General features: G+C 42.4%; 1 protein-coding gene and 1 long non-coding RNA gene across 2 annotated transcripts in view; one reads left to right on the top strand and one right to left on the bottom strand.

Moving 5' to 3' along the window:
- The window catches only part of DOCK5 (dedicator of cytokinesis 5), a 187757-nt gene that overhangs the window by 71486 nt on the left and 88482 nt on the right, over nt 1-27789 (bottom strand). The window contains 6 exon segments of the mRNA XM_040346102.1: nt 1471-1552; nt 1903-2060; nt 2145-2280; nt 3516-3664; nt 3737-3833; nt 6686-6738. Of these exon segments, the coding sequence (XP_040202036.1) occupies nt 1471-1552; nt 1903-2060; nt 2145-2280; nt 3516-3664; nt 3737-3833; nt 6686-6738 (675 nt within the window).
- Nucleotides 22245-22795, top strand: LOC120933105. The gene is made up of 3 exons (XR_005748066.1): nt 22245-22318; nt 22418-22616; nt 22755-22795. It is a non-coding gene; the product is annotated as an uncharacterized LOC120933105 (long non-coding RNA).

Below are 27789 nucleotides of genomic sequence, written 5' to 3'. Positions count from 1 at the left end.
TGCATTTGTTTTCTCTGAATGCATTTTCGTCTGAATTTCGGGGGTATTTTTGCTTTAGTTTTAACAAACGATAACGAACACGCAAAATCTAAAATCTGAAAGATCCGACATAAAAAATGCTCTATTTTAGTTTTGTTGCGACAATAGTTCGATATACATAGAAGATTCGACATGACGGTGACAATAGTGATCTGTGTCTATCGAACCTGTGGTTGAATGTGCCTAACCTAACTCTATTAGTCCAAGATTATTCGACATAGAAAGAAAAGATTCAACATGAAGATTTGACAAAGCAGCTAAAAACATACGATCGACGCGAGCGGACATTTATAGTCAAATGCTCCACCTATAGGCTATATAAGAATTCTAATGTTGGTTGACTAGTAATAATAATTAATACATTTAATTATTACTAGCCATACAACATTAGAATTCTACTATAGCTTGTGGGCGCAGAATTCGAACAGAAATGTACGATTGCGACGTCATACAGCTAAGCTGCTTCGTCGAATCTTCTTAGAAACATTCGACAGACCATAAGCCTTCAATTGAAAGATTTGATCTTATCTCAGATTTTTGGACGAATGCATTTTAAATAAAAACAAATTTCGGGAGTAACTAAATAAATTTATTTTTCGGACGAAAACTAAATTCCGAAATGAACTATTTCAGTGTGCACATGTCTACCAACTACCCTGTACACACGGTCGGAATTTCTGATGGAAAAAGTCCATCTGAAAAGTTCTGAACCGTGTGTATGCCCCATCTGAGTTTTTCCATCTGATATTCCGAGGAATTCCATCGAAGTTTAGATAGAGAACATGTTCTCTTTTACTCCGATGGAATTCTGTCGGAATTCCGATGTGAGTTTTGGCAGGTAAATATAAGGGGCATTTTTGTCACTGAATTGATTTTAGTAAGGGTTCCCTGAGACCTGAAAACTACTTTATGAGTACCTCTTGGACAACAAGGTTGAGAAAGGCTGGTCCATAGAAATGCTTTAAAATCATTTCTCACACGTCAGCTGGCTTCTTGTAGCATTAGCCATCAGAACAATAATCCCTAAAAAGTGATTAGTATAGTACAGTGATTCGGCCAATTCCAGGTATTGTGAACAGCATGGGACTGGCTTTATTTGTCAGAGAGTGGTAGGACATGGCTGGGACTTTAGGCAAGGTGGAAAGTGAAAAGCATTCAATGTGGATAGACACTGATTGCACCTCAAGAAGAAACTTGAAAAGACTGCAGGAATACACACATAGCAAAAGATAAATGGAGGATGGTGCCCATGCAGTCTATGTCAACAACTCTCTGTACAACTCAAGCCATGTGTGACCAGCATAAGATTAGAATAGAAACATGAAGTAGAAAAGTAGAAAAGGAAAGTCAGATGATATAACAAATGAGATCAAAGCTGTTGAGTTACTACAGCATGAGAAGATCAAGTCGGCTAAGGAGGACGCCACTCACTGTGAACACTGCCTGCAGGTTGTTTAACTTCTCTATTTCTTTGGGCATACCGGAACTACTCCAGCGAACAAAGTAATTTTCACTGCAGATAAAGAAATTATACAGAGTTCTTTCAGGAATTTCTACTACATGTAAATACAAAGCTAGAAATAACAGTCCCTTAAAAAACACCTCGCACTAGAAATGAAGACAAATCAGTGATTTATATTAAAGGATACTTATACAAACAGGATGCTTGTGTAAACTTGTCTACTGTGGGCTCTGAACCTCTAAGCAAGGTGCTCATTATATACACAAATATCTACAGCGGTTTAGGCTCCAGGTCTGCATTCCACAATGCAATGTCTTGGGAATATGAAAGTTTTCCTGGTACAGTTTTATTGCAGGGGACAGACCCAAGGGATTACTGTGCACTTTCAACACTAGTCTCACCTGATGAAATGGGATATGTCTGGGTCATACAGACACATGAGGAGCTCCGCATCTTCTGCCATGTTACACACAAAGTTCTTCAAGTTCACATATAAGGTGTATGTATGAGCTACATGCAGCATGGCTGGAGTGCAGATATCAAGAGGCTGCAGCTGAGACTGAGAAAGAATAGAGACAAGGAACTGGGTGAGTAACAAGGATCTGTAAAAATTACCTTTAGAATATGATGCCAAGAACTCTACCTTTTCCTCCTGAATCCTCTCATCAATCCGCCTTGATGCTATCTCATGGGAGCGGAACAAGGTAATTACACTGGTGTCATCAGGATCTAGAATGATTCCATTTTCATCTCTAACCACAAGGTCCAAGCCCAGTACTCTGCCAAATGAGCATCAAAAAAGTGTAAATCCATGGGAACAATACAAAATAAAAAAGTCTTCAAATTTTAAACTGACTTTCAACCAAACCAAAACATTTACATCTAGGAGTGAGTGAGTGAGAAACTTATATAGCGCAGCACATGCGAACTAAATCGCCTCTGGGCGCTTGCTGTTCCTTTCTCTTTTGAGATCAAAAGAGATGAGTTTTGATCTTTCTTCTGAAGGCCAAGTGGTTCTCCTCTAACCTAATGCTGGTTGGTAAAGCGTTCCATAGCCTAGGGCCTTGGAACGCAAATCTTCTTTCCCTTTTGGATTTGTATCTGGCTTTGGGCATCTGGAGCAGATTTTGGTCGGTGGATCGCAGAATGCGATTGGGATTGTAGGTTTTTATTTTTTCGTATTGGTATTGCGGGGCCTTCCCATGGATGCACTTATGCGTCAGACAGAGTGCTTTAAAATCAATTCGGTCTTTCACTGGCAACCAATGGAGGGTTCTTAACGAAGCTGAGATTGATTCCCAGGGTTTTTTCCCGGTCACCAGTCTGGCGGCAGTATTTTGTACGACTTGCAGACAAGCAATTTGGTACTTTGGGAGTCCGAGGTAGAGAGCATAGTCCAGTCTGGAGTTCACAACTGTTCCCACCACGTCTGCTATGTCTTCTTTGGGAATAAATGGAGTAAGTCTGCGTAGTAGGCGCAGCAGATGGTGCGATCCGCTGACTACTGACCCTATTTGTGCATCCATTGTCATGTAGGTGTCGAAGATGACCCCCAGACTTTTGACTTTGGTGCTAGGGGTGATGATTTGGCCCAAAATGGGTGGGGGTGTCCAAGTTGTTGCAGGTTGGTTCTTACGACTGGCGTGAAACAGGAGAAGTTCTGTTTTGGAGCTGTTGAGTTTAAGATAACTCTTTGTCATCCAGTTTTCTATCAAAGAGAGACATGTCTCTAGACTGAGATGATAGAAGGGAGCGTGGCCAAATTTCATCATCAGCAATGGGCAGCTCTCCCCTCATTCTTGAGCCAACCATATCTTTCCGAATAGTAGGTAGTAAAACATACACTGACAAATGCTGGCAGCATTATCTTCCCACAATTATATGCATAAAAGACCACCCCTGGGAGTGAACAGCTCTTGTTTCACTCAACTTGAAACTATTTAAAAAAAATGCAATTGTCTGTAATTTTTCTGAAACTTCAATGTACAATGCCTCTTCCACCATGCTTTCTCACCGATTCCCATAGTCAATTTTGACAGTCACTTTTTTCCTCAATTCAGCCAAGTCATCCTTGGGTAGAGTGCCAGACATAATCTGTGACCTCCAGTCCATCAGTTGTGACATCATTTCTTGTATCTGTGCAAACTGCGTTCTCTGGTTTTGCTGCAAAGAACATAATGACAGTGAGACCAATCAGCCTATAAAACTATAGCTTACTGGTAAAATTAAACTTACCACATATAGCGAGTGCCACAAGAGGCCCCATTCCCGCAGAGTAGCTGTAAGTTCTTGCACTAAAGGAAGTTCACTGAGACTGGTTGGCTCATGGTGCCTGGAACAGAAAGGGTCAACCGGTAAAGTATTACAGTGTGGGACATACTATTAACTATTCTTTTGGGTCAACATTGCATTTAAGGGATTTCCATTCCAATTTCTGAAGACCACTAAGAAAAGTCTGGGATCAATTTTTCCAACATTGCATTGTGGAATTTAGCACATGGAAAAATGAACACTTAAACACTTGTAATCTTACATCCAGACCAGGCTTGGAAATCATCTGAATTTAAAAAAGATTTCCAAGACACACTATAAAGTTTGCCTAAGTTTATATCTACTAGACGGACCAGCTCACCTGGCTTGTGGTAACCCATTGCAATGCTGACATTCCTTCAACAAATTTTAATTTGTGAGTTTCCAGTATATGACACACATTGAAAATCCTCTTCAACATAGGTGCACTTTGTTGTTTATTTGATGGATGTCAAATGAGCATCACACGTTACAATTTTGTTTTTGAAAAACAATAGTTTATCGGCCTCAAAGTCTAAAATTGAGAGCTATGCAAAGTGAAGTCTAACAGGTAAAGGCTTTATAATTTATTTGCAACTTGTAGCTCAGAAGCAATTGAGTGCCCATTAGAGTGCATCCTGGACCCTTGGAAGGGTACCCCTTCCCCTACTCCCTTTTTTGGTTATATTTTGTTATACGAGGTGTAATCAAAATGTTTCAAGACAAGTTTAACACGCCAACAGATGGCAGCACAAGGCTGCACACACAGTCACAGGGAGCGCCGACCTTCATAAGTCAGTGTGCCAAAAGACATTGAGGGTTATTTACTAAAGGCAAATCCACTTTGCACTACAAGTGCAAGCTAAAAGTGCAAAGTGCACTTGGAAGTGCAGTTGCTGTAGATCCGAGGGGGACATGCAAGGAAAATAAAAAACAGCATTTTAGCTTGCACATGATTGGATGATAAAATCAGCAGAGATTCCCCTCATTTCAGATCTACCCCTAAGATTTGCAGCGACTGCACTTTCAGTGCAATTTCAAGTGCACTTGTAGTGCAAAGTGGATTTGGCTTTAGTAAATAACCCCCATTGTGTACATTGGGAGCTGTGCAACTGGTGCTATTCTGACCATGTTCATTACCACGTCTGCTATTTCATCATTGGCAAGTTAGAACAAAGAGCCAACATGAAATTCTGCATAAAACTGGACAAATCTGCCACAGAGACGCTTGACAAAATTCAGCAAGTTTACAGCGATGCTGCAATGAGCCACTCAAAGTGTTTTCAGTAGCACGGATGCTTCAAGAGCGAAGAACATCACTGGAAGATGAGAGATCAGGAAGACCTTCAACAGCTCCACCTCGAAAATGTCTAAACCATTCGACAATTTGTGCATGATGATCGTTGGAGAACCTTTGCGCGTGCCACTCAAAACACCTTAAATGACTGATCGCAGCATTGCCGAAACATTTTGATACCGCCTACAAACAAGTTTTTTCAGTTGTTCCTCCAAGTGTTGCGATTACAGTTCTGAAGGTGGGGCAGACACCAATTTCATTTTGCTCAGCATGTGGCTGCTGGTCCTGCTCGACATATGTCAAGATGGTGAAGTATTTCCCCTCAGCGCCACCCAATATATCCAATTAGTACTGGCCCGGGGCAAATGCCCGCCTGCCTCTAAATGCAACCCTCCCCTGTACAACCCCTCACTGCAGTCATTGGCCCGGATTCAGACAGCAGTTACGACGGCGTATCCCTGGATACGCCGTTGTAACTCTGAGTTGCGGCGTCGTATCTATGCGACTGATTCATAGAATCAGTTACGCATAGATTTCCCTAAGATCCGACCGGCGTAAGTGTTTTACACCGTTGTATCTTAGGCTGCATATTTACGCTGGCCGCTAGGTGGCGCTTCCGTAGATTTACGCGAGGAATATGCAAATTAGGTAGATACGCCGATTCAGAAACGTCCGTCCGGCGCATTTTTTTTACGTCGTTTACGTTAGGCTTTTTCCGGCGTAAAGTTACCCCTGCTATATAAGGGGTATCCTATGTTAAGTATGGACGTCGGGCCAGCGTCAAATTTTCCATCGATTACGTAGTTTGCGCAAGTCACTCGCGAATAGGGCTGTACGTAAGTTACGTTCACGTCTAAAGCATTGACGATTTGCGGCGTAATTTCGAGCATGTGCACTGGGATTCTTTCACGAACGGCGCATGCGCCATTCGTAAAAAACGTCAAATACGTGGGGTCACAATTAATTTAAATAAAACACGCCCACATCATCCACATTTGAATTAGGCGGGCTTACGCCGGACCACATACGTTACGCCGCCGTAACTTAGGGCACAAGTTCTTTCTGAATATGGAACTTGCGCCCTAATTTACGGCGGCGTAACGTATCTGATATACGTTACGCCCGCCGATAGATACACTATTGTATCTGAATCCGGGCCATTATGTTCAAGTCTTTACCCTTTATTCTCCTTTATAAGATTTTTTATTCTATATACTGTTGTGGTGCTGGCAATTTTTTTATTTTATTTTTTTAGTACTAGTTCATGTTTTCCTCAGCAATGAACACAAAATATTATTGCAATGCATGACAGAAATGAAAAAACTTTCACCCATGACTAGGAAAGTATTTTTGCCTGTTTCGGTGAAACATTTTTGTTAGCAAAAGCCGACACTAAATAACTCACTTCGCATCAACCAGCCATTTATCACCGTCACATAATGTTTCAGTGTTTATATACAGAGCATTAAATTAAGTGTAATAAAACTTAGGCCCTGTTCCACGCTGATTTCATTATTTTAGTTGCTAATGAAATGATTCCTCAACTGCGGCTCTCTGCCAAAAGGCAAACAGAAGACGTGGAACTCATCCATGCTCACCCTTTGTCATCTGTCACTTCTTTCTGATGAATATATGCAGCTGGAAATATTCCCTGTAAAAAGAAAAAAAAATATTAAAAATAGGTAGCAGGAAAGAAAATACAGAAGTGTTCACAGCAATCAGGGGGTGATGGTATTAACTGTCTTACTTAGGCACATGCAGAGTAAATCTGCCGGGTACAGAGATTAGATTTGCTCAGCAATTGATCTCTAAAGCAACAGGTTCTTCAACGACCCCATTCCTAAAGTGAATATTGTAGGTTACTAAAAAGTTTAAATCACCCTTTGAGTGTCCCGAGGAAGCTGACCAGTGAAACGCGTTGACACACAGGGGCTCAATTACCCGATATCATGTAAAATGAATTATAGTTTGGAAGTATCTGGCCTTGCTGGCCGACTGTAAATATATGTGAATACATGTTTTTAAATAAAAATTTGGTTACTCTGTATATGCAAACTTCTTTTTATATTTTCTATGTATAAGTAAAATATGACATTTTTCTACATAAATACTATGGTCCAATCTGCCTTTAAAGTCCGTAAGTTTGTGGTTTTCTCTTTTTGGTTCAAATTTCAGTTTATGGATGTGGCTAAGGAGTGATCTTAAGGCTTCATTTCAATGGACGTTTTTACAGACACTTTTCTGAGCGTTTTTTGCAGCTTAAAAACAGCTCTCCATGTTAGTCTATGGCCTCATGCCCACCATGACGTTTTTGAGCTGTAGATGGCTGAGCCGTTTTTAAGCTGCAACAAAAAAAAAAACATAACCAGTGCGTTCTGAAGCTCCAGAGTAGAGCTGTAAAAACGCCAGACGTTAAAAAACGCTCAAAAATAAAAAAAACAACATGGACAGGCATTTTTAAGCTGTTAAAAGGCTAAAGAAAGTGGCTGTAAAAAAGTCCATGGAAATGAAGCCTAATACTTATATTTTAAAATCAGACTAGAAATGGACTTGTGCTGATAAAAGCTGAACTGCAAGATAAGCGTATCTCATACAAATACAAGAGTCATGTGTATTCGTACTTGAATCTTGGTGTGATTTGTGCATTTTTTTTTTAGATCTGTGCAGTGATCCTGTGCGAGACTTTTCCTTTGTGCAGCAGCTTCCTATAATAAAGACCTGCCACTGCTGCTCTCTCTCCTTGTATAGGGTGACTAGTCTTGTATCCGCCCCCTCCTGTAGTTTTCTGCAGGCAGCCTGTTGTGGGTGGAGCTGGCTGAACCCCTCCCACAGCTCTGCTCTCTGCACAGATGGTGTACATCACAGTAATGCTACTTTTACAAGGTAATATTTGGGCTGGCAAATGCATCTGGTACACACAAAGTGGAATTATATCTTTGTGGCTATTAAAAAATATATTTCAATGAAAGATTGTGTGCCTGGAGATTAGCTTTAGATAAAATGACCTTTCTTCGAGGAATGAAAACTTAACCTTCATTGATTGGTAAGGGAAATAACTTCATTTCTAATGTACATTTGATAAACCAGTGCCAGCAAGTGTGCCGTCACATCCTACCTAAAGCTGGACTCCAGGCAAAAATCCAAACTGAACATCAAAACAAAAAGGTTTTTGAAGTCTCATGGTTTGTTTTCTGTAGAAATCTGGCACAGCCGTAGTACAAAAGCCAGTTTCCTGCCAACATGCAGCAGAGAAGGACCCATAGCTCTGTTTGAAAGCAGTGGTCTCCTTGCAGTGATCCAACATACCCCCTGCTGAGTCAGTTCTGCAATCAGCAGAGGAGTATAAGCTCTTGTGATTCTTACACAGACACGTGCATAAAGGGTATATATTTACATACATTCACTATATTGCCAAAAATATTGGTACGCCTTTCCTACACGCACATGAACTTTAGAGCCGGTTCACACTGGGGCGACTTGTGATCCGACTTCATGTCGCCTCAAGTCGTCCCAAGTCGCGCTGTAGAGAAAAACAATAGAAGTGAATGGGAGCGGTGTTAATACACACGACTCAAGGCGATCCGACTTCAGAAAAGGTTCCTGTACTACTTCAATCCGACTTGTAGGCGATTTGTACCCATTGATTTCAATGCAAGTCGCCTCAGAAGTCGGGTCACTGTCTTAACTGAAGCGACTTTCCAGGAAGATAACATACATTTCTCAGGCAAACCTCTCCCTCCCTCCCCTAGAGCTGATTGTTGTTTGATTGGCCACTGGAAAGTCTCCTGTCCTGGAGACGACTTCAAATCGTGTTGTAAATCGCCCCAGATCGCCCTGTGGTTCATGTTCAAGTCGACTCAAGGCTGGGTTCACACTATAGGGATGTCAGACACTGCATGGCTACATTTGCATCACATTTGGATTTGTACGGAATGCTAAATTTATATTAGGGATCTGGGGTTCAAAGAGACTTTTGGGGGGGGGGGTAGGGGGAGAAGAGCCTTCAAACCCTGACTACCAGGACTTTGGTCCCAAATGGGTTAAGTTCCAGGTGAAGGAGGCTTGAAAGGCAGCAGAAGGGAAATCAGCACCTGTGAAGATAGAGAAACAGAGAGACTCACAAGTTGTGCAGTAAGTGGGAGCTGTCAGACAAACTGGCTGCTTACCTCCTGTATGGCCTGCTTTGCACCCCTACTTGGAAAAGCCTATTCCCTGTAGGGGACCAAAGGCTTCTGAAAAAATGGTCAAACATTCCCATAGACACATTCCTAAACCTTGTGGACAGCCTTCCCAGAAGAGTTGAAGCAGTTATAGCTGCAAAGGGTGGCGCAACTCAATATTGATACCCAAGAACGGGATGCCATGAAAGTTCAGTTGCGTGTAAAGGCAAGCGTCCCAAAACTTTTACATGAAGTATGTCCACTGCTTTTTTTTTTTTTATTGACAATTTTTACTTTTTCAAGACAAAGAGAAAAAAGATAACAAACATCTGGACATCTTATATAAATGCAACAACAGACCAGTATGAAGGATAAACATCAAACTACATGAGCACTAGAGTAGATCCAGCAAGAGAGTCAAGTAGTAACTTTAGTGTAATGCGTGAACAACGTTAAATCCAGTCTAGCTGCATAAACATTTTCCTAAAGAGAACACTCATGGTAGCTCAGGACCCAAGGAAGGAGACCAAATTCCTACTAAGTGCCCTTGTGAGATATCCCAAAAAACAACAGACAAAGAAAGAGAAAACCAAGACAGAAAAACAGAAAAAGAAAAGATGCAGAGCTTAATGCTCCTGGGCAGTGGCGGCTGGTACTCATATTTTTTTTGGGAGGGGGGTGGTGGCACAAACAAACTGAATTAAAAAAAAAATACATAAATTGCAGCCACTGCGCCCATCAAATGCAGCCACTGCGCCCATCAATCAGCCACTGCGCCCACCAAATGCATCCACTGTGCCCATCATATGCTGCCACGTGCCAAATGCTGCCAGTGTCCCCATCAAATGCTGCCAGTGTGCCCATTAAATGCTGCCAGTGTGACTCCCCACAGGCTCGCCATCTGCCCGGCACTTACCCTGTCTTGGTAGGGCAGCGGGTGACGGCGACGAGCAGGGTCCTTCATGTCTCCTGCGGGGCCGATGTTGTGCCGAGAAATGTCCTGTCAGATGTCCAATAGCGGCGCCTGTTTCAGCCAATCAGGTAACAGGGTAACCAGACCCGGTGCACCCGATTGGCTGAAATGTAGGTCAGCGTTAGGGAACCGAATACATCGCTTCCCTAACACAAGCCAATTAGAGCCCACAGGCTCTAATCAGGAAGCCTATGGCTCTAATCAGGTGCTTCCAAAATACACCCACCGCTGTAATTCATATGCCCGGCGCCCGACAAGGGGCCAGGCACATGAATAGGGGGTGGCAGCGGCGACCCTAGATAGATTCATGCAATGCTATGTGAGAGAGCAGGAGGGGGTGACGCTCCTGCACCCTTTATGGATGCACCGCCACTGCTCCTGGGTGAAGAGAATGTCCACCAATTATTTTTCAACTGCAGCCGATGAATGGCACATTTGCCATGTGGTCTATAAAATGTGTCCTACTAGCTTCAACCATACACAACACATTATATACACAATAAAGAATATAATCTGATTATTTTGGTTTTGTGAGGACAGTGGCAAGTTGAAGCACTACCCAATTACTACCATTTTCAGGGCTCATTCCCTTTATTTTGCATGCATGGATGTAGTTTCCCATCCAAGTCAACCAAATGCAGTTTTAAAATCATTAATTAAAATTTATGAGAAAAAGTGTTTGATTGCTTGTTTTCAATTGCAGCCTCTCACACCTGGTGCTGGATGGTCAACTTTGGAAGCTGTCCTCCCCATTTAGCTGGTCTTACACAGCTAGATTTATCCAAAATTTGAGCTGTGGGCGGACCTGTGGCTAACACTCACCTCGTCAAAAGTCAGTAAAATTTGATCTTTGTCAAAAGAACTGGGTAAAAAATGATCAGCCCAACAGTGACTGCATCCAGTCATCCTGCCAACATCCACACCTGAGCAGATTGTAGACAAAGCAAATAACTTTTTTTTTTTTTTTTTTTTTTTAGGTGTTTTACACTTGTAACAAGCTTCAGGTGTTTGTTTGCTGGGCAAGGGGCAACTCTAGAGGATGAGAGGAATTCTTCAGGAGTAAAAAATGTGTGCTGAACTTATGGCAACGATTTATTTCAGGTTTGTGTATGGCCAGGCTGTAATAACTCTGGAATGGTTTTGTTATCCCTAATTATATACGTATGCTCCATACTGCAATTTTCGCTTTGTTTAATAAAAGCGCTCTTTTTCTAAGCAAAAAAAAAAAAAAAAAAACACGCATGCAAAAACACATGAAAATACACATATTTAGCATTTCCAGGTGCTCCCATTGAAGTTTATGTGGCCAAAAATGCCTGAAGAATTGCACTAGAAATGAAGGCTCGCCACGTTGCTTGTACCAATATTATACTTGACCATATGAGTTTTGATCCTGGTATTGCAACATGTTCATATGTTTCAATAAAGAAATCCTTGCTGGTAAAAATAAAGGCTCATGTACCTTGAGAGTAGTGTGTAGCATGTATGGTGACGAAGCATAAAAGGGTGAACAAGAACAGTTAAAACAAGATTTTAGCAGAAAAACGCTCACGCGTTAATGACAGCGGAACGTGGATGTAAGAATCTATTGAATTCAGCCCATGAACAGCTAGTTTTAGCTGTGTCACCAATCAGATCCAAACTTCCAAGGCAGATATGAATATAAGCGTCGTTTTCATTTTTGTAGGGAACGGACACACCCACCTAAAACTGTAATGCCACCAATGTCTAGCTTCGGTAGTATGGCGGCTCTAACAAAAGCTTTCACCTGCAGCAACTCTAATCTCTCCATAAAAAAAAAAAAAACAAGAGTCTTGTCTGAAAATTCCACTAGAGGGCACAGGGACACTTTATTGCTTACTGTCCATACAGAAATACATAGGGAATACTTTTTGCAAGGGAGCTTTGCTGAAAAGTCAAAATTAGCCAATGTCAGGTCTCAGCAAGTGACCAAACTCTGCCCACTCCACCCAGAATGAAAAATCTGGGGTAACGTCCCTCCCGACATTTACATTTTAATGCTGTGTTATTATTATTAATTGCGATAATGGTCAAAGCATTAATTACTTTTATAACCATGTGACCTTGTATCCAGAATCAGATGTTCCTTTTCCAATAAATTGTAAGCAATAGATGAAAAAAAGCTATAAAAATACAATTAACGCAAACATACACCCAATTAGGATAGGAGGGGGCTTAGAACCAATGGAAAAAGAAGGGAAATCTTCCAATAGGGGCACTAGTTCTGGTGAGAACCAGGGATCCAGGGTTGCTTCCTGTTTTGGCTATGAGACAGGAAGATAAGGGAAATCTCCCCCAATGGGACACAGATGGCAAAAAAAATAAACAATACAAAACGTAACGGACTGTGGTTATAACTCTCTTACACTAAACCAGGGATATGCAATTAGTGGACCTCCAGCTGTTGCAAAACTACAAGTCCCATCATGCCTCTGGGTGTCATGCTTGTGGCTGTCAGAGTCTTGCTATGCCTCATGGGACTTATAGTTCTGCAACAGCTGGAGGTCCGCTAATTCCATATCCCTGCACTAAACTAAACCTAAAAAAAAGTGGGTCCTATCTGCTCACTTATGTTATAACATGAGCATTCAATGGCCACATAATGCAGACGTGGCCCACTGTTTTCCCCACCAGGAAACCCTAAAAAAAAAAAAAAAATCTAGCTACTACTGGAATATATGTAAAACAAAAAGTAGCTGCAAAGACTTAGCAGGAGATGAGGAGAAAAGCAGCTTTCAAATGTAACAAATCAAATTATATAAACAATTTTTTTATTTTTTAAAACATTTGGTAACAGTTCTTGGAAATTGTGGCTGCATTGGTTTTCTTTTAAAGCGGGGGTTCACCCTTAGAGGGCACTTTTCCCCCTTAGATTCCTGCTCGTTTTTACTAGGGGAATCGGCTATTTATTTTAAAATATGTGCAGTACTTACCCGTTTACGAGATGCATCCTCTCCGTCGCTTCCGGGTATGGGCTTCGGGAATGGGCGTTCCTTCTTGATTGACAACCTTCCGAGAGGCTTCCGACGGTCGCATCCATCGCGTCACGATTTTCCGAAAGAAGCCGAACGTCGGTGCGCAGGCGCAGTATAGAGCCGCACCGACGTTCGGCTTCTTTCGGCTACGAGTGACGCGATGGATGCGACCGTCGGAAGCCTCTCGGAAGGTTGTCAATCAAGAAGGAACGCCCGCTCCCGAAGACCCATACCCGGAAGCGACGGAAGAAGATGCAGCTCGAAAACGGGTAAGTACTGCTCATATTTTAAAATAAATAGCCGATTCCCCTAGTAAAAACGAGCAGGAAGCTAAGGGGAGAATTTTTTTTTTTTTACAAATGGGTGAACTCCCGCTTTAAGTTAAGAACATTTTCAACAAATACAGAAAATACCTGAGAACAACCTCATCCCCTCCGATACACCCGGTTGAAAGAAAGTTACTGCAAACACTTACACAAACACGAGTATAGATACCTTTAACTTGGATGTGAATTAGTACAAGGAAATAGGCACAAGACCATTTAGTGGTAAATGAACTCCATGTATTGATACTGGTTAGAAGAAATGGTGGTTTAAACATAAATGAGCACAGAAGGTAGGTTCAGAAACAGTCCACTAGACATTAAAATTATTATGCCATGGTAACTTAGAATATAGTTCTGTACCACTAGACTGGAATTAACTCACAGCTTAGCAAGGTCATCTATAAACAGAATACAAAAGGAACTGCGGTGGAATAAGAATACTTTAGAGTGTACTCTTAAAAGAATGGTTTGTTTCTAGTTCAATGTCCCCTGACAGGTGTCTCATACTAAGAAATACATAAAGGTCCCTGTGTAATAGCTGTAAAAGGGCAGTCTTTAGCCCTAACTTTTCAGCTGGCTATCGCTGGGGTCTAGTTGTACCGTTGGTGCATATAAAAAATTTGTCCCAGTCAAGGCTGCAGGCAGAAACAAACCTACTAGCTAGATGGCTGTATGGTTAATTCTCAAAAGGCGCAGTCTCTCTAGTATCAGAGCAAGGGAGCAAGGTTATGGAACAAGGTTATGTCACCAGACCCAATGACACAGCAGTAGGGGTCCCTTTGGTTAGCTGTCTGATCACTCTTGGTTGCCTGAGGCATCTCAGGTGCTATAGGCACAGCAAAAGGCTTTATAGTGGCCAAGTCCCTCTCTCTCTCTATCCTCTGGCTCAGGCCTAAAAAAGCAGACCCTCAGATTCTTAACCTTAGTGCAGGGATTTGTGGGACTTGTAGTTTGAGCTATGACTAAGCACTAGTTTCAGTGCGAAATGCGTTAGCAGAAAGGTTTTATTTTATTTTGCTGTGACTTGTAGTGCTATCCTTCTTTTAATAAAGGCTACAATTTATACGGAGTGCGGCTGTCCAGAGACAATTTTTGTTCCTGCTTTACTTGTAGTTTGTACTCATAGCCTACATTGCAAAGCCTTCCTTTTTGGACTACATCTCCAATGATCCTCTTTCAGCCTCCCCTGAATGGTCCAGGGCCTCTGCTGCTTGTGGGGGGGGGGGGTCTTTACACAGAGCTGCTCTGTCACCTCTTTCCTCTGCACAAGTGGCGAGGGGTTTGCAATGGAAGAGGAGAAGAGGAGAAACTCCCACAGCTGCTCCAGCAGCCCAATGGTCGGGAGTGCGGGGAAGGAGGGAAAACTAGAGTGCTCCTCTATTTAGCAGGCACGTGGCTACACACCTGTCGATCTTACTAGAAATGCATGTCCTTGTCACTTCCTGTGAGCTGCACCAAAGTATATCTTCCTTCCTAGCTGTCTGTAAGCCATCATTTGTCCTGCCCACCATATAGCAGAGACAAAGATATGGACATGTTCTTAGTCCATATCAGGAGAGCAGCATAGGGTGACAATCGTGGTATCTGCAGGATTACCAGGTGCGTATAAAGAAACTTTAAAAAACAAAAAGAAAAAAAATACAGCCACCTCACCAAGCCCTAGTAATCGGCAATATTCAAAATGTTGGGTTTAGATGCACTTTAATGTTCCAAGACCGAGGTATGAAAATGCAGCAGTGTAATAAAGTCAGCCATCGCTATCAAACAGTACAAAACAATTACACCACACCACGTTGGCTTGCGCTTATCTGCAGTAAGCATGCACTATTTTTGGTAATAGCAGTGCTATGCGATTGTTCTACATCATTGGGTAGGGTTTACATCTACTTTAATCCAGAAGCTCTGAGCTATACACACCATGGAAGGACATTGGGACATATGGAGTACAAAATGATAAGGTAGAGCAAAGTACAGTGATAATGTGCACAGCAACTCAAGGCAAGCAGAGCTTGGTTTACTATAATTAGTCCATTTAAGAGATTTCACACTGGTGACTGTACTTTGTACGTCTCTACACAATATAAATAGAGAACATAATTCAGAACATGACGTAATGTGAAGTGGTAGGGGAGAGGCAGAAGGCTGTGGATAAAGTCGTTTTATAAATAAGGTGGTAGAGCGGTTTAGAAAATGTTAAATACCTTGGGTAACCTCTACAATGTAAAACAGGTGTGCTTATTATATGAGCAGTGTATTTTTTTTGGGGGGGGGGGGGGGTTGCAGAAGAGACACAGACAGGTGTCAGACACCATTTAGCACCCCGAAAGCTGCACTGAAAGTGTTGATGCATGGGCCCAACTCATACACCTGTCAGACATGAATCACTCGTTGCCCGCACTGAAGTCTTATGCCTTGTTTCCACTGAACGGAACGGTTCGGGTCAGTAGGTTTAGAACGGACCGGTCTATTCTCGTGAGCGTTTCCACTGCAAATCGGACTGTCGGGACCATACAGGATTTAGAAAAAATGCCTAGCACGTCCACCAATCAGTGGAATATATTGCACTTTCATAATGGAAACACCCAAAATAGCGTACCGAACCGATCCGCTCAGTGGAAACGAGGCATTAGTGTCCACACTGTGCTCCTTCCCTCCCCGGCCACTGCGCCCATCATACTAGAGTTTTGTACTAGGGAGTGGGCGGAGCCTGATGATGAACTAAGAGAAATCATAATCAGGTCCATGTTACTTCTGACCAACAGTGCACAGCAGTAAGCAGATCCATAGACACTAATTAGGCCAAAAGCAGCTTTTGAATCTGCCCACTGGCATGCAGTCAGTTAAAGGTGATGTGGACCTGATCTGTCCGAGATCAGGCTCCACCCACCCAGCAACATGTTGCCTTTGTTTACATTTAGTTTCAGCTGTGAAATCTCCTGGCCGACAGGTAGGCAGGTGCAACTTTGCCTCCATTCAGAAGGTGGCGCTGTGCCACTATATTGATGGAGTGGAATCCTAAGAGGAAACTTGTTCCTTGAGAGATTCCTTAGTTGTCACAGAGGTCGCAGCAGTCCGATTGGATACAGATGACCTCTGGCAGTCAACTTGGTGTGCGACTCTATAAATTAGGGTGCAGAGACACCTCTTGTTCTCTATAGGCATCCCGATACCCAGACCAGCAATTGGGGATCTTTTATACGTTATAGTAATATTTACAGCAGTTCACCACCTCTTCAGCAGAAGGTGTCCTCGGGTAAACACGTTAAACTTGGAACACTGCTCTGCAATACTTTGTAATAAAAGGCTGCAATCCTGTGCCATTGTCGAGTAATATACAGCTGCAATACTGTGCCATTGTCGAGTAATATACAGCTGCAATACTGTGCCATTGTCGAGTAATATACAGCTGCAATACTGTGCCATTGTCGAGTAATATACAGCTGCAATATTGTGCCATTGTTGAGTAATTTTCTACTACAATACTGTGCTATTGCTGAGTAATATACTGCTACAATACTATGCCCCTGTCGAGTAATTTTCTACTACAATACTGTGCCATTGCCGAGTAATGTACTGCTACAATATTGTGCCATTGCCGAGTAATATACTGCTACAATACTATGCCCCTGTCGAGTAATTTTCTACTACAATACTGTGCCATTGCCGAGTAATGTACTGCTACAATATTGTGCCATTGCTGAGTAATATACTGCTACAATACTATGCCCCTGTCAAGTAATTTTCTACTACAATACTGTGCCATTGCCGAGTAATGTACTGCTACAATATTGTGCCATTGCCGAGTAATATACTGCTACAAAACTTTGCCATTGTCGAGTAATTTTCTTCTACAATACTGCGCCATTGCCGAATAATATACCTCTGCATCACTGTGCTATTGCCAAGTAATATACTGCTACAATACCGTGCCATTGCCGAATAATATACTTCTGCAATACTAGGAACATTCTACTGTTTGTTATGTGAATAACAGTGCCTATAGTTACAATCTGAAAGTACCTTTGTTATACTTCTTACAATATGCAGGATATTAATAGAACTTCCCGGACTGTGTGTAACCTCTCCCAGACTGGGTACCGCAGGCCCTTCCTACAGACATCTGATTGGGGATACAGAACTGTGTGGGAAGAGATCACATTCATGACACCTTGTTAGCACAGGCTCGGAGGACTGGTTGACCTCCACTCTTACTACTAAATTCCTAATCGGGCAACTGGCAGTAATTCTTTATGAAACCATCGCTGCCAAATGTTAAGGTCCTGTCCCACGGGTTTCATCCTATGCATTGCACAGGGGTCCTGTATGTCTTTGGCTCCATTTCAGGTCTGAATTCAGGCAACAATTTGGGCCAGATTCATCCCTGAAATGGAGAATAGGGATGCACTGGATCCCCTGTCAGCCACATCTGTTTTCAGCGTGATCCCAGCCTTAATCTTTTTACCGTTTGAGAACAATAATCAAAGATCACACAGGCTGAAATTTAGTTTAAATAGAGATCAAATGCTGAATATAAAGTCCCAAAGCCCTGAATAAACTTGGAGGAATTATTATCACAGCAGGGCATACCTAGTGCACATGGCAGCAACAACTTCATTATCAAATGATTTGGCTTTGCTTCTAATGTGTGACTTCAGAGCTTTCATGTGATCTAAAGTTGGCCACAGATGACTCAAATCTCAGCAGGTTCAGTGGGTACTGGATGAGATTCCAACCAAGGGGAATCAAGACATTTTCTTTCCTGTAACCATAGTAGCAGGTAAGAAAATTGCTCCATCTAAGGCTCATAAAATCTTCTGACATCTCTACATACATTTGCATTGTTTTTGGTGATTTTTAAAAAGGCAAAACTTTTATTTGAACAGAGTTGAGAGATCTTAAAACAGCCGACATGTTGCGGTCTATGCCCCATCCATTCCAATTTGTCATGTTTACCATGATCACTAAAAGTGAAGACAAAAATCCCAAATTTCGGGTTGTTTCCAGAACAGGAATCTTCAATCTTCAAATAGGGACACTAGATATGGTGATAACCATGAATTCCCTCATTTTCTCTATTGACTAAGGGACAGGGAGTGAAGGGAAATCTTTGCAATGGGAGACAGATGGCATAAAAAAAAAAAAAAAAAAAAAAACATGACAGGGGTTATAACAAACTTACTTATCCAAAAAAGAAAAAAAAAAACTTTTGCCTTTAGTTCTACTTTAAACAGGGGCACATCTTAAGAAATGCTAAGCTCCTGAGGATGTTGCATGAAGCAAATAATAAATTGCAACATTTAAACTTCCAGTAATTTTCCTCAGCTTGGTTCACCGTTATCCCAACATAATGAGTGACGCTTAAGCCAACCATGCATGGATTGAAATCCAGCTGGTTCAGCAGGGACCAGCTAAATTTGGATCCATCCATTAAGTTCTCTGCAACCAGTCTTTAGAAAAATGTTTGCTCGTTCAGCGCCGCCAGCTAGGTGTAGTCTGATGGCAGGGGAAGTCTCCCCGATGTCAAAATAAAATACCTCCGCAGAAGGGATTCCCCCAGCTACATCATATGTGTGGATTGGGGAATATAATCATTTTATTTCATTCAACTCCCTGATTGAACAAAAGAATGAATCATATATGGCGTGTCTTATTGTCAGATTAAGTTTGTTTAGGGGTGTATGTACCCCATGGTGGATCTATGGATGCTCAGCTGTTGGGGAGGAGAACTTTAATAATTTTTTGTTTCAGTTTTAAACAGAGTGGAAAAGGAACAGAACTCCTGTCAGGCTTTACCTCAGTCAGTGACACTATTTGAGAGATTTCCCTGCACTTCCTGTGGGGACAGGAAATGGCTGGAAATCTCTCCATTAGGGTCGTGTATGGCAAAATAACACTTCTATTTGAAGTAATGGGGACGGTTAGAGCCCCTTTTGGGTTTCTTATAAGTGTCTATCTCGTCCTGGTTCAAGAACAACCATTCGCCTAGATTCTTGCCTACAAGACAAGAAGTGAGGTCAAATCTACCCAACAGCTCACAGATAGCAATAAGGGAGAACAATAAAAATGTGACAGAAGTATTTATCCTTCTGAAGTCTATCCAAAGCTAAAACTCCTAGCATGGAACATAATTTCATGTCGCGTTATATGTCGGAATTATAAAACATAATAAAAAACATAAAAGCATAATAAAAAAATATATATTATTATTGAAAGGTTGAAGTCAATCTTCAACCTTTCAATAATAATATATATTTTATTATGCTTTCATTTTTTTTTTATCAAGTTTTATAATTCCGACATATAACACGACATGAAATTATGTTCCATGTTAGGAGTTTTATCATGTTAAATGTTTGCAAAAGCAAACGCCCAAACTATGAGACGGTACCTGGAAACTGGGACATTTCCAGGTCCTGATTTCCAAAACTTGGGAGTTTCTCTGGCATTCAAGAAGAGCTGACAGCCTTGCCTGATGCTGCTCACATGTAACTCTTTAACACCCATGCACCAAAAAAAAAAATACCATTAAATACATTCCCAGTTTGGAGTCAATTATAAACAGTCCAATATATTGCAAATATTACAAGGGTGAAAATGTATTATTTAACCTATAATTAAAGTGGATGTGAAGGCTGCATATAGGTATGCTTGGAGCAGTTATAGAGTATTTGTTTCTTAAATATTACATTTTTTATACTTGAAAGGATTTGGCTCATGTGTGGAGGCATGAGGTTGCCAACATCTCTGTATCAATTGAAAAAGATGAATACCTCTAAGTGAGGTGAGATTTTTCGGGCAACCAAAAAAAATATAGTGACAACTAGGTCATAAAAATATATAAATTTTAATACATTAATTTACAGCATAAACATTTCATAATGACAACATTAATTAAAAAAAGGGACCTTCCCATGTGGACACTGCGCGCAATGTGAGGTCATTGGCAGGAGGACCACACTGGCATTGCCCAATGGGGAGACTCTCTCGCTAAAACATTTTGCCAACTGTACCACACGGGGAGTAGTCTACCTCATGCAGTGCCAGTGTGGTTCCTTCTACGTTGGCAAGACCAAACAACCTCTTTATAAAAGAGTGGAAAAACACATGCATTCCATGAGAATTGGCAATTTATATTTACCCCTTGGGAGACACGTGGCCAAAGCACATGGGTACCATATGCCCAAAGTCAACTTTTCCGTTCTTGACAGAATACATATCCCTCTACGTGGGGGGGACTGGAACAAGGTACTCCTCCAGCGCGAGATGCGCTGGATCAGATGCCTTAAAGCTACAACCTTTCCAGGACTCAACGAGATGGAGAGCTTTAGGCCCTTCCTAGAGGGGTTCAGTTCGGGGAAAACGGACTAGCCCCCATATGCCACTGGGAAATCATCCTCCTGTCCCTTCCCCTTCTCCTGAACCGACTAACTGTTAAAACTGTTCCCCCACCCCCCTTTCTCTCTCCCCCCCTCCCTATTCTAACCTTAATTGTACCCTGTGGTATACTGGGGTCTTAGGTTGAGATCTGTAATAAGTAGGATTTATATTTGTAAATTATTGTATGATTATGATTTTGTAAATGTATGAGCTAAAAGTTTTCTTCTTGGATTTATACATGAAATTTTTGACTGTAAACCTGTGATCAACCATTGATGATTTGTTGACAGTGCACCCTGTGGCTTTCCAACCAGGAGCTTTATGTGTCAAGTACCGCTTTTTCACCGGCCCTTTCTGGATGTTGTTGATGTCCGTTATGGTCTTATCTTAACCAATCACAAGAGGGCTCCTCCATCCACTGCCGGGGGAGAGTAGCACCTTGGTGCCCGCCCCAGGGGCATTCTATGCCCTAGAGGCTCTCCCCTACCCGGCAGTGGTGACTTTATCTCCCTTCTAACTGTCAGACTTTCTTATCTGTCAGTTCTGAGACATCTAGGCACAGTGAATATCTTTGCCCCATCCTCAGGAATTTGCCCTCACTCCATCAAGCGTTCCTCCAATGGTTCCATTTTTGCCCTGTATTTGTTTTTGGATTCTCTTGTTTCCCCGGGTCCCCTGTTTAATGATGCCCCGAAACTGCAATTTTATTGCTGCTGTCTAAATCTATGGACTGTTAGGCTCTCTGGAACGGGTGGTGATTTCCGCCCCTTCTGTGCGGACACTTCCTTGTCTTTCCCTGTCTGGTCGTTGGGCGCACTTCGTTCGCGTCGCTGTGACGCGTACAGTGGGTGGCACCACTGTGTGTGTTGCGTTCGCGTTCGGTCGTCTGACGTCTCATGCACCTGATTGGGTGCGCAGTCGTCACATGACCCTTTGGTATTCTGGGATCACGCTAGACGCCGTGAGTCATGTGCTGTGTGACGCGCAGAAGGCGCGTCACCAGCGGCATGTCCACGGTGTCGTGCCCTGATTGATCAGAGCTCGGCCACCTGACGCTGACGTCAGTAGTGGGCGCGCTGTTTGCACGCCAAACATGGGGGATTTGGAGGATAGGAATCACTTCAGTTGATCCCCAAATGTCCATTTACTGCTCCACCTACAACCAATTATCCCATTCAAGGAACAGCTGCTACACCGCCGGAGTGAATGGATCATCCACACCTGAGGTCCATCATCCTCAAAGTAAGTATAAAGGGTAGTCAGGGGGGGTTTCCCTGTCAGCATTCACTTTCCTCCCCTCACCTGTTGGAGCTGGAGGTTATCTTGTCTTCTGGTCAAGTTTGCTTTCCTTTCTTTGACTGGAATGGCTGTTCACCTTTGAGCTGATGCATTGGGAGTGGTAAGTACATTTTAGGGAGTTTGTTTCTATTTTTGGTCTCACCTTTTAGTGAAGAATCTAATACCCTCCCTGTACTTATTTACCTAAATCTCTCCCCAGCCATTACACTTTTTATTTGTCCTATGACTGCTGACTCCTTTGTGGAGACTTATGTCACTCCACCCCCCCATGGTTATGGAGTCCTCTGGATTGGGGGATCGTTATGGACATTAAGTACACCATCTGGTTTGGTTGCCCTGATTGCGGCTCACACACAAGCTCCATGGGGATGATCTAGGCGCTCTGTGTCTGGAAAGGGGTGAGTTCCTTTTTCCTCTTACATATTGAGCTTTCCATCTCTCCCCCCTTTTCTCTACATGTTGCAAATGTCAAAGAACAAATCTTTGGTTACAGGTATATACTCTGTATGTTATTATATACTTTTCTTTTGTTTTAGGAAAAACTCTTGCTGCTTTCTATTCCCTGAAGAAAGATGTATTACTGAGACATCTGAAACGCGTCGGATTAATGATCACCTATACCCTTAGCCTAGTCCTGGGGTGTGTGGTGATCCTCTAGCAGTAATAATTTTTTCCTTCCCCCCCCCCCTTTTTTTAATTAATGTTGTCATTATGAAATGTTTATGCTGTAAATTAATGTATTAAAATTTATATATTTTTATGACCTAGTTGTCACTATATTTTTTTTGGTTGCCCGAAAAATCTCACCTCACTTAGAGGTATTCATCTTTTTCAATTGATACAGAGATGTTGGCAACCTCATGCCTCCACACATGAGCCAAATCCTTTCATAAATTATAGGGTGGATAATACACCCACATACCTCGCTAGGCTCATGTATCTTGGCATGGATCCTACTTTTTTCTAAAAGTAACAATTTTCCTTTTTTCAGACTCTGGTTTATATTTCCCTGTACTCTATTGGATAATTCCATGAGAGCAGGGTCCAGAGCCTGTTTAAATTACCCATCTTCATATATGTTTTTGGGTTTCCTCCTTGGAGGACTAGAAATTATGACTATTTTTGTCTAAAAACATTTCTCGCCAAAAAAACCCTTCCCCTCTTCCCCTTTTTTTCCCCCCCTTTCCCCCCCCCCCCTTGTTTGCTTTGTTTGTTTGGTCTTTTTTGGTTTTGTTTCTCGTTTTTTTGTTGGTTAGGAGGGGCGATTAGGACGGTGTCATTACATCATGGGGGATCTTAAGGGTGGTCAATGGGAAGAACTTATGACCCAAATTGAAAAGAACTACCAAGGTAAGGAACAACTTACATCTGATCTGGCATCCCTTTTCTTTAACCTGACTAAGGTTCTTGAGAAAAAAGCTGCCTTGCATTGGCATATACAGTCCATGGAAAGATACATTAGTGAACATATTAATCCAATTGGATTACGTATTCAGATCTTTCCGATCCTGAATACAATCAGCAAGGAGCTCAAAAGTAATTGGGAGGCCAGACTAGATGAATGTTCCAAAAATCTAATGCAACTGCTACAAAACGAATATCGTCAGCAACTTCAAGTGCTGGACAATGAAATTGAAGCCCTCTACGCTAACCTGACTCCCCTAAAATCCTTAGAGGAATATGCTAATCTTGAACAAAAACTCAAGGAGCATTTGGAAACCTTTAGTAAATCAATTTTGATTAAAAAAGAAAAAAAGTACTGGAGAGACAAAAACGCATTCCGTGAAGGGAGAGCATATAAATGGGACAATATTAAAAGATTTAGAAGCCAAAACCCCAAGAAAAATAGCAAACTAGATGGCATACATAAAGACTACTCCTCTGATACTCCATCAAACTCCTCCTCCTCCATGTCCTCCAATACGGGGCGTGTAGCATCAAAAAGGAAAGGGGCCTCCTTCAAACAAAACCTCGAGGGGGAAGTCAAGCAGGCCAATAAAAAGGCCGCAATAGTACCACAACTATCTCAGGTTACTAATAATCCTAGAAAAAAAACCACTCCATCGAGTGAAGTAGTTGATGGGGACACTAAGGATCAATCATCCGGTAGAAGCAGACTTTTCCCCAAAAAAGATAGTGGGACTATTCCCAAAACACAACGTACTGCATTGGATAATTTTTTGGACAAAAGGGGGATGCCAGCAGCATCCCCCAATTTAACAATAATGGACATACCCCCTACACTACCGAATCTAAATCAGGAGGAGGTTTGAACATCATCAATCTTTCCTCCCACAGCCTCACAGCTGTCGAGCATGAGGTCTTGTCATTGGGACTTTCCTTTTGTCCTAATACGGGTACGAACATATTTGATGCTGTCAAAGACATTCATTTGTTTGCCCGTAGGCTATTCTACAAAAGCCTATATGCAAAACACATTGATCCACTTAGAGAACTGGCCCCCAATCTTAAGGCAGCAGATTTCAAAGCCCTTAGGGATTTAAATCTCCTGCTTCAAGAAAATGAGACTTTGGATGGAGCTTGGGATGATGAGGACTTGGAGGAATTGGATAATGAGGATAACACCGTAAATAAGGATCCAATGTCCAGATTTAAACGAAGATCAAATAAATTTCCTTTACTTAATCAAAATCCAGCCATTTCCCACTTCGTCAGAGAAACTGCCAAAGAGCTTGAAGCCATGAAAAAGGACAGTGTCCATTCAAATCTAAGTTCCGAACAACAACTAGCTTTGAAAACTCTTAGAAATCTTCCAGACATTACTATCAAAGCCTCTGACAAAGGGGGAAATGTGGTCTTGATGAACAACAATAATTATGAGCGAATGTGTCTCAAAATTTTAAAGAATAAGGAATGCTATCTTAAAATCACGCCAGCTCAGGTTGATGGCTTCAATAAACAATTTTATGATCTCGTCGATGACTTCTTTCATCGAGGAGTCATAATTAAAGATTTATGGGACTTTATAAGGGTCCAACATCCCAGACAACCCACCTTCTATGCTCTCCCTAAGGTCCACAAAAACCTTGTGGACCCTCCAGGGAGACCGATAATATCGGGTAATGGCTCAATCTCTGAAGGTGTCAGTGAGGTCATTGACCAATATTTGAGACCACACGTTCTCAACCTACCATCTTACACTAAAGATACTATACATCTGCTACAGATGCTGGAAGATATGACGATACCAACGGACGCCTTTTTGGTCTCCGTCGACGTTGAGACCCTGTACAACAGCATTCCCCATTCATCTGGGTTGAGGGCTGTTGAACAGGCTCTCAAGCAGCAGCCAACCACTGATTTCAAGTTCAACGCCTTCATCCTTACTATGTTAGAATTTATTTTGTATCATAACACCTTTCTCTTCCAGGGCTCCCACTACCTCCAGGTACAGGGTGTGGCTATGGGAACGTGCTGTGCACCTTCCTACGCCAACCTGTACCTGGGGGAGTGGGAGCGGGATTTCCTCCTGGGAGAGAATGCGTCGATGTGCGCTGCCCACATCTTGATTTGGCAGCGTTACATCGACGATATTTTTATTATTTGGGATGGACCGCAAAGTGGCCTCGATGAACTTCTGAGACTTATGAATATCAACAAATTTAATTTGTTCTTCACCATGTCTCACGATCAATCAGAAATCAGTTTTTTGGACATTAAAATTAAAAAAGATCCCAATGGTAAAATTTACTCCACCCTTTTTAGGAAAGAGACCGCTGGGAATACCATATTACATGCGGGTAGCTTTCATCCCGAACCCCTCAAGAGGTCTATACCCTATAGCCAGTTTCTTAGAATTAGGAGAAACTGTTCGATGGAAGATGACTTCCACGAACAATGCAATGCACTCTCCCTCCGGCTATCCGCCAGGGGATACACCAAAACTTGTCTCCGGAAAGCGTTTAACAGAGTTAAAGCCTTAGACAGACGCAAGTTGATCTTTAAAACCAAATCACAAAATGTTAGATCTGAAGAAAACAACTCAAGGATAATCTTGGGGTTCTCAAATGAGCATGCAAGAATTAGAAGAATAATAACGAAATTCTGGCCTATACTCACTGAGGACCCCATCCTCCAAAATCTACTCTTGGATAGACCTCAGCTCACGTTTAAACGTGCGGATTCACTGGGGACCATCTTGGTCCGGAGTGAATACAAAGGCAACTCTGCCAAGGACCCCTGCAAGACCCATGGGACCTTCCCATGTGGACACTGCGCGCAATGTGAGGTCATTGGCAGGAGGACCACACTGGCATTGCCCAATGGGGAGACTCTCTCGCTAAAACATTTTGCCAACTGTACCACACGGGGAGTAGTCTACCTCATGCAGTGCCAGTGTGGTTCCTTCTACGTTGGCAAGACCAAACAACCTCTTTATAAAAGAGTGGAAAAACACATGCATTCCATGAGAATTGGCAATTTATATTTACCCCTTGGGAGACACGTGGCCAAAGCACATGGGTACCATATGCCCAAAGTCAACTTTTCCGTTCTTGACAGAATACATATCCCTCTACGTGGGGGGGACTGGAACAAGGTACTCCTCCAGCGCGAGATGCGCTGGATCAGATGCCTTAAAGCTACAACCTTTCCAGGACTCAACGAGATGGAGAGCTTTAGGCCCTTCCTAGAGGGGTTCAGTTCGGGGAAAACGGACTAGCCCCCATATGCCACTGGGAAATCATCCTCCTGTCCCTTCCCCTTCTCCTGAACCGACTAACTGTTAAAACTGTTCCCCCACCCCCTTTCTCTCTCCCCCCCTCCCTATTCTAACCTTAATTGTACCCTGTGGTATACTGGGGTCTTAGGTTGAGATCTGTAATAAGTAGGATTTATATTTGTAAATTATTGTATGATTATGATTTTGTAAATGTATGAGCTAAAAGTTTTCTTCTTGGATTTATACATGAAATTTTTGACTGTAAACCTGTGATCAACCATTGATGATTTGTTGACAGTGCACCCTGTGGCTTTCCAACCAGGAGCTTTATGTGTCAAGTACCGCTTTTTCACCGGCCCTTTCTGGATGTTGTTGATGTCCGTTATGGTCTTATCTTAACCAATCACAAGAGGGCTCCTCCATCCACTGCCGGGGGAGAGTAGCACCTTGGTGCCCGCCCCAGGGGCATTCTATGCCCTAGAGGCTCTCCCCTACCCGGCAGTGGTGACTTTATCTCCCTTCTAACTGTCAGACTTTCTTATCTGTCAGTTCTGAGACATCTAGGCACAGTGAATATCTTTGCCCCATCCTCAGGAATTTGCCCTCACTCCATCAAGCGTTCCTCCAATGGTTCCATTTTTGCCCTGTATTTGTTTTTGGATTCTCTTGTTTCCCCGGGTCCCCTGTTTAATGATGCCCCGAAACTGCAATTTTATTGCTGCTGTCTAAATCTATGGACTGTTAGGCTCTCTGGAACGGGTGGTGATTTCCGCCCCTTCTGTGCGGACACTTCCTTGTCTTTCCCTGTCTGGTCGTTGGGCGCACTTCGTTCGCGTCGCTGTGACGCGTACAGTGGGTGGCACCACTGTGTGTGTTGCGTTCGCGTTCGG

This window comes from Rana temporaria, chromosome 3, assembly GCF_905171775.1.
Source record: "Rana temporaria chromosome 3, aRanTem1.1, whole genome shotgun sequence".
Taxonomy (NCBI): domain Eukaryota; kingdom Metazoa; phylum Chordata; class Amphibia; order Anura; family Ranidae; genus Rana; species Rana temporaria.
This window is presented reverse-complemented; position numbering and strand designations above follow the sequence as displayed.